This window comes from Parambassis ranga, chromosome 16 (assembly GCF_900634625.1).
Source record: "Parambassis ranga chromosome 16, fParRan2.1, whole genome shotgun sequence".
NCBI lineage: Eukaryota > Metazoa > Chordata > Actinopteri > Ambassidae > Parambassis > Parambassis ranga.
This window is the reverse complement of record NC_041036.1, coordinates 19,011,642-19,022,808: the sequence shown is the minus strand read 5'-3', so window position 1 is coordinate 19,022,808 and position 11,167 is coordinate 19,011,642. Positions and strand designations below refer to the sequence as shown.

At 39.7% G+C, this 11,167-nt stretch overlaps 1 protein-coding gene across 1 annotated transcript; it reads left to right on the top strand.

The window, feature by feature from the left end:
• The first annotated feature begins 7,653 nt into the window (after positions 1 to 7,653).
• Positions 7,654 to 10,050, top strand: hapln2 (hyaluronan and proteoglycan link protein 2). Its single transcript, XM_028426567.1, has 6 exons — positions 7,654 to 7,913; positions 8,017 to 8,121; positions 8,437 to 8,793; positions 8,874 to 8,990; positions 9,059 to 9,241; positions 9,584 to 10,050. The coding sequence occupies exons 2-6, from the start codon at positions 8,043 to 8,045 to the stop codon at positions 9,859 to 9,861; spliced, it is 1,014 nt and encodes a 337-aa protein (XP_028282368.1). The 5' UTR covers positions 7,654 to 7,913; positions 8,017 to 8,042; the 3' UTR covers positions 9,862 to 10,050.
• The last annotated feature ends 1,117 nt before the right edge of the window (positions 10,051 to 11,167 follow it).

Here is an 11,167-nt window from a genome sequence, read left to right as displayed (position 1 = left end):
GGATGACTTCACACTACACCAAGAAATGTTTACTCATTGCTAAATGCTGTAACGTACAGGATATGAGTAGGTCATTTTTATGTTTCAAACAGCAATAGCGACAGTTTTTTCTCTTTTTTCAGTCTTGGCCATGTTTAACTGTTTAAAGTGTCAATAACAAACACTCCACACTGTTCAGGGTGTCAGGTGAAAATGACACTGTTTTGTGTCACACATGGTTAAACAAACTGCCCTTCATGAATCTGAGTCATAAGCAAAAGTAATGTTTGTAGCATCAATACAATGAAAACCACAACAACAGAGAGATGCAGGTATACTTTTACATATAAATATATATATACAGGCTCATCAACTACCATACAAGCTGTGAGGTTTGAGTTTACACTAAGGGATCTTTTTGTCTGCCTTCCTCCTGCTGTGATGTTTCATAACTTTAGATGTCAATCATGTCTGTATCTGCCTCTTTCATCAGCACAGACTGCATTTTCTTCAGAAAGGTGAAAGAAAGAATGTTGTTATGACTTGGGGGAATTTCAGCTATTACCACTTGAGACCACAGTCATCAAAAAAAAGCTATGAAGTCTCTGTCTGTTCAGCATCCTGTCTGTCCAGCTTCCTGTCACACAGTGTCTCCACCAATCAATATGTTGGTCATCTTATATATGCTATGTGACAAACTCCAGCATTCCTGATAATTGACAAATCCAGCAACAAATTCCTAATTGCTATTGTCTGTCCTAATGTGTATCACTCCTCTAAAGCTACAGAGCTCCACTATTAAGCACACATAATGAGAGGCACAGCATGTATGATCTATGTAGATCAATGTGCCACTGAAAATAGTCCCCAACAAGCATAACCTCTTTTCTAATATATTTCGTTCTAATGTGTAACTACGCATTGAAGCAACGCAGACTGCAATCACTCTGATTGGTTGGCTTGGTAGTGGTAGGTTTTTGCTATTCTGCACTCCTGCGCCACCATTTTTTGTTGACTTTGGATCAGATTATAGACGATAATCATTGTTATCTGAAACAAAGCCCTAGAAGCTAAACAATCAACATGAGAGAATAAATCTGACCCTAACACAAGTAACCAACGCAGTGGAGCGATGCAGAAGTTCATCAGGCTCACGATGGCATCCAGGCTCTATACGATTTTTTTAAATTTTGCATTATAAATGTAATCTTGATGGTGAAATTGCTAGATGAGAGAAACCGAAATCTGGGATCAGTTGCTAGAAATATGTCATTTGTTTATCTGCAATAGAGGACAAGAGTTCATTTGCACAGGTACAGTCTTGTGGTTATTCAAAAAATCCATTAGCCGATGCCACATTTTTGGATTGATGACTTGGAAACATTGGAAGTGATATGTGCACATGTCTGGTCTTGTCTTTCCTTCTAGTTCCTCATCGCTTCATTTCAGCAGTTAGAGTTACAGCATCTGCCAAAATCAACAAGCATTCATGTCAACCCCAGGTTGAGCTACTTGAAGTCCACAGGTGTAAACTGAATCACCTGTTGCTGCTTGGAGTGTTCCTCTGACAGCTGAAGCTGTAGCTGTGAGGCAGTGCAGATGCAGTGCTGATGGTCAGAATAAGATGATATCTGACCCCTGACCTTGTGGGGACCGCTGACCTTGTGAACAGATGAACACTCTGAAGCAGACAAAAAACAAAAGAAAAAAACAAGCATGCAAGAAATTCCACCTCCAGGGAAGAGTACTTGAAATTATATTTTTTTCTGGATCTTGTGAGGACTTGTGAGTCCCTCATGTGTAGCTCTAGTAGTTCCCTCCTCAACAAGGCCTTAATCCTTGAAGGCCTCTGCAGCGCTGTAGTCGTGAGTCTACATCCTTACCATCACCTATGGTCATAAAATTTGACCAAATGAGTGAGATCACAAACACATGTCACAAAGACATGAAATGTCTCCATAGGGTGGCAGGGCTTACTGTCCAAGCAGTTCAGACTTCCTGGGAAGGCTCAAAGTAGAGTGCCTTTACATGAGAGGAGCCAGCTGAGGTAGTTTGGGGACTGGAGGAAACTGCTGGACAAATGGAAGTCTCTGTTCATCCTTTACCACCGCAATGCTAATGGAGTAACAAAAGGTAAGAAGACAGACATACTGTATGTACACTAAATGTATGCATGATAATACATCACGGGGAAACGCAAAAAAAAAATTCTAACAAAAATCTCACATTTTTGTATCCATGAGTTCAGCTGTCCAAACACTGCTTTCACCTGTTCTGTCATGCAGTCCTGCAACTTTTTTTGAAATCTCCTATCAGACAAGTGTCTGATTGACTGGGATGATTACAAGGATAATAGTTGTTGTTTATTTGCCGTTGAATGCCAAAGAGTTGCTCAGCCAGTGAACCTCGTGGCAGATATCTAAGTCTTGTGCATGTCGTGTGCTAGTAAAAAAACACAAAGCATCCTGTCATTCTGACATTCATTCACCATTCCTAAAATACCTTGCAATGGTGCAATGCTGATGACCTTGTACCATATGATTTAACATATGATCGCCAATCTACAATCACATTATCGCTAATCACAAGAAAGTGCTTGAAATTTAGTTCTGTGCATAAGTATTTTTCTGTAATGTTAAACAATTTCATATTTTTGCATAAAGGTTATGATAAAGTTGACATCTGTATATCTTTATCTATTATATACATATATTGCCTTTACACATCGTTAATTTTCTACTAGATTTAGCAGTTGATACTGATACTGATAGAAAAAACTGATAAACTTCCAAGCTACATATGTTTAGAAACCAAGACAAAGAGCGTGCCACTGCTCAACAACAGCAAACTGTCAGGAGTTCAGGTGAGGTGAGTCAAACACAGGGGATCCGAAGAACAAGGATACACACCAGTGGCAAAAACAAACTTGAAAACTCAGAGGGCTGGTTGGCTTAGTGTCGACACACAAAGAACAAGACACACAAAACAGACTGGCAGGGATTGAAGGGGAAGACATGCCTGATAAACAGGGAGGGAGAGACAATCTGACACAGGTGAGACACATGAGGGCAGGGCAGGTAATTAACAAAGAGGGACACACAGGCAGAAGTTTACCCCAAGATCTAGGGATAAAGAAAATGTCACCAACATGCAAGTGCCAAAAGCTGCAGTTCTTTGAATGTCCACTCGAGGCTGCCTCCAAAAGTGAGTCAGTCCTCATAGATGCCCATGCCAACCAAATATACAGCAGAAATACTTTTACAGACTGGTAACATTTCATAATCACAGGAAAGCATCTTCTAGTTTCCTCATCCCAAAGTCAGTGTGTTTCCGGTAAGATGTTTGAAAAAACAAGTAAATGTCTTACTGATGAATTATCATTGTTTTTTTTCTTTTTGAGCATTTTGAGCTTTTATGGTTACATCATCAAGATGTTTGTACTTTAGATGACATAAGGGGGGTGAACAATAAGGGGGTGTTGTAGTCATTTGACCTTCCTCTACTTTGTTTATAGTGTAAAACTAGCTTCTTACTTTTGGCGATCATACTGTATTTGGCTTCAAAAACAATTATGAGGATTTTCCTGCAGAACAAAATGTGTATTACTCCACCTTTGTTCATCATATAGTTTGTTTTTTGCAAAAATCCAATGAGAACTTTTCATGTTGTTGAGCAAACACATGGGATGCCAACAAAAATGACATCTTGCCTGCTGCACTATTTGTGCTCCACTGCTTTGCCCGTATTTGGATTAATAGCAGTTAGGTGGACTCAGGCACTGCCAACATGGCACATAATGTCACAGGAGCTTTATCTATGTTTTTAGTCTATGATTAGAAATGTAGAACTAGGGAAGACTAAAGTGTCAATGCAAACATATTTATGATCTGCATTAAATCCTGCTTTCTAGTGTCTGAAGTAATACAATAACCCCATGCAGGGTTGAAAGCAGTTTAAGGTTGTGCGATGCATGTTGTTATTCATAGCAGGCTTACAAGTAAATATCAAAGTTTACTGTTTACGCATGGTTCTATTTACATAGTATGCTGTTTTGCTAACATTAGATATTTAAGCAGCTGACAGCTCTCTAGGGTGTTGGCTACCATCAGTTGAGAACGCATGCAAAAGAACATACAAAAGATTCAATCATCAGGGATCATAAGGTCTGTTAGTAATAAAATCAGCTGTACTAACCCAGTTTTGGTTACACGACTTGTGACAATCACCTGACTCATCGCACACTCCAGAATTTCAGGTGTGCATGCCACAGATTGTTATTTTTGTACTGCGACAGTGTTCTTGTCGTACCATCAGTGCAGCAAGCTGGCTCCTGTGCACTACAGATAACAATCAGATAATAATCTCCATATCAGAAGAAGGAGGGTATCAATAGTAACCTAACAACAGGGAGGCCGCAAGAAGCCTGGCACCAGATGAAAAGAGATAAATGCAAGATCAGACCTGCCTGTTAAGTAACACTGACTGAGAGGAAGCTCCACAGGTACTTCACACTTTAGCTGCTAATGCTCAGTAGAGCTTTCATACTTGTAGTGCGGGTTCATTTTCAGACATGTGTGCAATGCAAAAGCATCTAGCAATCTGGCGTCACGATAATAATAAACATGCATCAGTAAATGTGCGCTTTAACACATTACATTACAACGTATGTTTCAGTTTTTACAAAGAATGTTCTTTTGTATATATATACTTTTATCATTTTTCCACAGAAGGGGTGTAACAGATTACAGGACACACACATTCAGTTACTATCTTGTGTGTTGCTGTGGTTTTTTGAGGAAAAGACACAACCTGAAGGAGCTCCGGGCTAAACACTGCATAACAGGTATGGGAACGTCAAAGTTATCTGTCTCCTGTGCTCCCAGATCTGTATCTACCTGTGTGACTAACATCCATGTTACACAACTAACTTAACTGGTAAGCGATAGCTTGAAGAGCCTCAGGCTCATCAGCAATTCATTCCTCAATGAGGACAACAGGTCAAAGTGATCGCTCTTGTATAATGAGAAAATGAGAAAAAAAAGTTAAAAGTTAAAAAAAAAAAAGTCGATCGATGATCACTTGTCAACATTTATGGAAGCCAGACATCACAATGATGAGAAATACTACGAAGTAATTAGATATGTCAACACGCTGTTTAAACGTGACACCGCCACACCCACATATGCTGGAATGTGCAGTGATGTGTGAAGTACTTTAACTGTCTATGATGTGTGTCTTAACCTTTTGTCTCTATGTGCCTCTTAATATGTATATTTATATTTGATGTCATATGGATGCACTGTCTGTCTGTCTGTTAAATGTGCCTATGCAAAGTTGGTGTATTCCTGTAATGTTTGTTCCACTTTTTGGTGATTTAGGTGATTTTAGGTGATTTAATTTGCCTCATTTAAATGTAAAATGTACAGTAATTGACAGGAATGAATTCCATTACAGATCCATTGATTGTTGCAATACAAAAGGTCAAATCCAGGTCCATTCAGACTCCCAAACCATGCGTGTGTTATGCAACAACAATCAAAGGTACCTGCATGCGTGATTTTTTTTTTTTTAATTCAAACTGTTCCAGCACTCTGAAAAGTGTACAGGCGTGGGCTTTTCTCAGTAAGAGAAATTGATTCAAAAATATTTCATAATATCTGGCAGAGGAGGGTATCTGAGCAACCAATAGCTGAAGAGCCTGCATGCCGGCTGGTGAGGGCTGCACGTCACACATCTCACAGTAATGTGTATACCGGTACTGAGAATATGGGAAAAAATCCAAGACAGGCCAAAGGATGATTATTTGTCAACCTTTATTAACCTGCAAAAAGAGAGCACAGAAAGAATAGTCAGTTATTATATATCGGTTATTTACAGGTGGTTTGGGTGTTTTAAGGATATTTACAGACTAAAATGTTGCTTTTATCCAAAACTTGCTTGACCCATTGCTACAATAAAAGGGGTCAAAAGGTCAAATCCTGGTCCATTTAGACTCAAAAATCTTGTGTGCGGTATGCAAGGACAACAAAGGTACCTGCATAAAAAGCGGAGTTTGGGTTGGGGTGGGGGGGGGGGGTGTCAGACACGGGAGGCCTCTTTCAGGAGAATCTGTTTTTTTAAACTACCAGAAAGGCAAATCTGTCACCATGCTCAAAAAACCGTCGCTCTCAGCGTGGACTGCAAGAGAAAGGGGCATTCACAAGAAAGTTAAAGTTTCAGGTGTAGCGTCGTTACAAAGAGGGCTTTCAGAGTGGTAAAAAAACTGTCAGAAAGTACATACTTTTTACCCTTTAGATGCCTTCTTGACCCCACCGCTTGTCAAAGCTTTTGTCAACAGAGTCACGCACCGATGCCCCACTACATCAGGGCTGCAGGCAGTCTGACCTGCTATCAGCCGCATTCATCTGTCATACATGGATGGGAGGGACGATCAGTCATTCAGCACTTATATACAGGAGATCTAACAGACTTAATGTAAAGACTGTATGAAACTCTTAAAACCTAACATTCCTGTTCTGTTTCTGAAGCTTTCAGTTGAAAAGTAAGTTGTAGGGCACCAAGAAAGAACCCATCAATCAATGTGAAATTAAATGTCACAGAGTTTACCTGCAGGCTGAAATAAGTTCGACAGCTGCAGAGAGCTGGGGGAGAGAAAATCAGTCAAACTCAGAGAGGAGAAGAAGATCAGAGGATGGAACAGCATTTGCTTAATCAAATATCAAAATGTGTACCACATGATTGCACCATGAAAAAATATTATGTCTTAATGCAAGTTGAACAGCAGGGGGCGAGATAGATAGATAGATAGATAGATAGATAGATAGATAGATAGATAGATAGATAGATAGATAGATAGATAGATAGATAGATAGATAGATAGATAGATAGATAGACCGTTGTCACCTCGAGGTGTTTGTGCGAATACTAATTGGAGGACAAGAAAGAGTCCCATTGAAGACGGAACACAATGAGGAAGCAGCACAAGCAAAAACAAGAAGGATCCCATTATTTTCTCTTTCTTCCATGGACAGTGTGTGTGTGTCTGTGTGTTTCACGGCTGCTGTCACTGCATGGACACTATAACCCCACCGCCACCACCACAATGCCGCTGTTGTGCACACTGGTTACAGAGGAAACTAGATCTGACACACCGGCTGCCGTGTTTGTGTGTTCACAAACAAATATGGCTGAATGCACTCTATAGTGATCTTTGGCAACAACCTTCTGGGAAAGGTTAGAGTACACAGGCAGGGTTGTTGTCTGTAGAGATGTTGTCAGTGCATGCACTATGGAGCCATGCTTTTATATATATGTACTTACTGCCTTATCATTGATTGTATATTATATCATTTTATTTTATAGGAAATTAATTATTCTGATGATTAATATAATATTAATATAATTATAGTTTTATTTAAATTACCAGTTTTTTTTTATTCCTATAAATTTGCCTAAAGAAGTCTGTTTAGGTGTGTTTCTAAAGTACATCCTTCTATGCATGACTATACTTAATATGTGTGAAACTGAACGATAAGTTGTGCCACTGAGTTTTTTTTAAGTTAAAAAAACCTATACAATTTACAGAAACAGAGTGCGTGACTTCCATGTGGTCTTGTGAGCAGAGAGTACAACAGTCCTGTTTACACACTGTTTGGTCTGTTTAGACCATATGACCAGAGTGAGAAGATAGAGAGATAGAGAGAGAAAGAGAGAGAGAGAGAGAGAGAGAGAGAGAGAGTGTTGGGAGAAGAGTGAGACTCTGATCACAGATGGACATTCAAGATTTGGATCAAGAACTCAAAAGAGATTAACAGTAGAGATGAACAAAATTATGAATGACCCAGCAGGAGTTCTCTGATTGGACAAACCTTACTGTTGTGATGTCGGACAACGCAGGAGGGTGACTGGACAGCTGCCTCTTCACAACTTCACAGGTTTCTGACTTTGCTTTTTAAATTATTGTATAATGACTAAAAAATATATCAGGTGGAGGATAAAAAAGTCTTTTGTGTTTTGTTTTGTTTGTATAATTGACAGGAGCTGAAACACTGACAGCCATCAGAATGAACTGTGCTGTGATCCTTTTATTAACATCAAGCTGCTTCACCTGGTCTGCAGCTATATATGTTCCACACAGAGGAGGTAGGGTCCTTATAGTGTCACATGATGGATGATGATGATGATGATAATGATGGTTATGATCAGGGTGAAGTCAGTCGGATGTGGTAGATAAGGACCTATCTTGTTTGTTTGTTTGTTCAACATAAACACACATGCAGTTTTCCCTGCAATTACAGACAGCTGGCAGCAGGGGGCGCTGCAGCAGGAATGAAAATTGCTAACTTTATTTGACTTGCCCTGTCACGACTTGCCCTTCAGTACATCCAGGCCATATTCATATACTGAGTTCACCTTATATGTCGATATGTATATAGGTGATTTTTTATGTTTTCTTAGCACCCAAGAATCTAAAGTACCTCCTTGAGCCACCTGTGTACGCAGAAGTGGTCGGCCGAAGAGGAGACAACGTCACGTTGCCGTGCATCCTCAGAACCAAGCCATCCCATTACAAGGTCAAATGGACGAAGCTGGAGCCACAACACATCGGGCCAGAGAACATCATCCTTATCTCGAACTCACACTCCTACAAGATTTATGGCCATCTTGGACAGCGGGCTTCTCTCCGCAAAGCTCACACTATGGACGTCTCCCTGCAGCTCAGCCAGCTACAACTGGAAGACGGCGGCGCGTACCGCTGTGAGCTGATCAACGGCATCGAGGATGAGAATGTTATCATCAATTTGAGGATTGAAGGTAACTGAAGAAAAGCGTTGGAAATGTTCCCACACGTCTACAGTAAAAATAAACATTAACACAGCCCTCATATTTTTCAGGTGTGGTTTTCCCATATCAGAGTAAAAATGGCCGCTACAAATTTACTTACCATGAAGCCAAGGAGGCTTGCGCTAAACAAGATGCCAAATTAGCCACATACAGTGAGCTGTACAGAGGTAAGCATGGTATTTACCACCATAAATGTAGTTTACAGATTGTTAGATCTCCCTGTCTCCTTCTGCAGCCTGGACTGAGGGCCTGGACTGGTGCAACGCAGGATGGCTTCACGATGGAACCGTCAACTACCCGATCATTCGACCTCGACCTGTCTGTGGAGGAGAGCTGCTCCCAGGGATTCGTAGTTATGGGCAAAAGGATAAGAATTATGACCGGTTTGATGCTTTCTGCTTCACCTCACAGACGCCTGGTAAGCTCCATAGAAAACTTAAAGAAATACAACTTGTAGAAATCAGCCTCAAGTGGCCATTCAAGGAACTGCAATTCATTGTAGCTTCATTATTTAATAATCAGAGAATGATGCTTGTTGTTTTTCATATAATGTGTCCAGATTAGCATTTTGATAGCAGACTATAATGAAAGGGGACTGCTCTATAGTTGAAATTTGCAAACCTACCACTGGATGCTACTACGCCCTACACACTGGTCCTTTAAGTTTCTTGACACAATGTTGAATTTCTTGTTGTAAAAAGAGAAGGTTGATATTTAAACTACTAATTTATCAATAAAATAAATTTTCCTGCTTTCACAGGCTCCGTCTTCTACATATCAGAGTCTTTCTCCTACGATCAGGCCTCGCACGCTTGCAAGCGTCAGGGAGCTGAGCTAGCGTTGGTCGGGCAGCTCTACGCCGCCTGGCGCTTCAAAGACTACGACCAGTGTGACGGCGGCTGGCTGAGAGATGGTAGCGTCCGATTTCCAATAAGCAACCCCAGGGAACACTGTGGAGGGATACCCGAGCCAGGGGTGCGCTCATTTGGATTCCCCAACAAGACCGCGCACCTTTTCGGAGCGTACTGCTATAGGTAATGTCATACCGAGGTGTCTGTCCAAGCACAAAGCTACATCACTGGAAAAATGCACATTTATTTAAAATAACTGTTAGCCAGTAAGACAGACGATACATTTACAGTGGTTATTTTAGATGAGACAAGAGACCAATGGAATAATAAAAAAAAAAACAGAAGTGGAGTCAGTGGTGTAACATACACAATAGTCTTCCAGCGTGTAATATTATGACACTTAAGCGTGTTTATATGTCTATTCAACATAATTCTTCTAACACTGCTTTATATATTGTATGTATTAAATCAATAAAGATATGTCCACATATGAGTTAATCTACCACTCCTTTCTTTTTTGTCAGTGGTTACTGCACTAATTTATGTAGCAAATACACCTGTGAATGACTTATGTATTAATTCATCTACAGGACAGTGATGGTGAGGTATATGATTGGTTTTATGAAGCCCAAATAAGAACTGTAATAAGATAAATAAAAGGGCATATGATGAGAGCACCTCAACCCAGGTGAAAGAACAGGAGGTTAAATGGCTCCTCCCACCTCACCTGAGACAGCTATTGATTGGCAGCAGCTGTTGGCATCACACCCCACAGAGACAGCCCCACTGATTGTTTTTCATATATGGAGACAGTGTGTGTTGCATAGTATGTTAATGTTTAATGTTTAATTTGAATGTTTTAATGTGTCCCAGTGAAAGAGCAGGGCTTTTTTGTGACATAGCTAAATATCAAAATATAAATGAACAGTTCCTTAACATTGGATCTCTGAATAAATAAATCAACATGATCATAAATGAACAATATAATAACTTTGGAAAAAAGCAAAATGTGCAAATGTGCCTGTGTAGGTTTTAAACTCAAAAAAGAAGTCCTTCATTTATCATTAGTTAAAATTATTATGGATGATCGATATTGATCCATTATGCCAGTATACTATCAAACTCCTTTTACCCGATCTGCCTAAAATCATGTGTTTTCTGTAAGCAGACATATTATCAGCTGATATATAAGCTCTTGGCTGATGGCTAATATTTCACTTCATTAAGGGTTCTACTGATACTGATGTCTTGCTGATACTATCACATAAGCATTATAAACATGTAAGATGATTCATTAAAAATGTCCATAAAGTCATGTGGGTCAGGGTTTAACACATCTGATGAGACATGTCACGGATGAATGAAGAATTCTTTAATGTTTTTTTTTATACATTTGAAATCAACCGACAGCACAAAACAACAGTAAAAACTCTATGTTACAAAATTACACTTTAGGTCTTTTGGATCCTTCTTAACTATATTATTTCTACTTG

What these genes read in the sequence shown, in the direction of transcription:
- hapln2 (XM_028426567.1), top strand. Translation starts at nt 8,043, where the DNA reads ATGAACTGTGCTGTGATCCTTTTATTAACATCAAGCTGCTTCACCTGG. An exon ending in ATATGTTCCACACAGAGGAG is followed by an intron (nt 8,122 to 8,436) that starts GTAGGGTCCTTA and finishes ATGTTTTCTTAG; the next exon opens with CACCCAAGAATCTAAAGTAC. An exon ending in CATCAATTTGAGGATTGAAG is followed by an intron (nt 8,794 to 8,873) that starts GTAACTGAAGAA and finishes CATATTTTTCAG; the next exon opens with GTGTGGTTTTCCCATATCAG.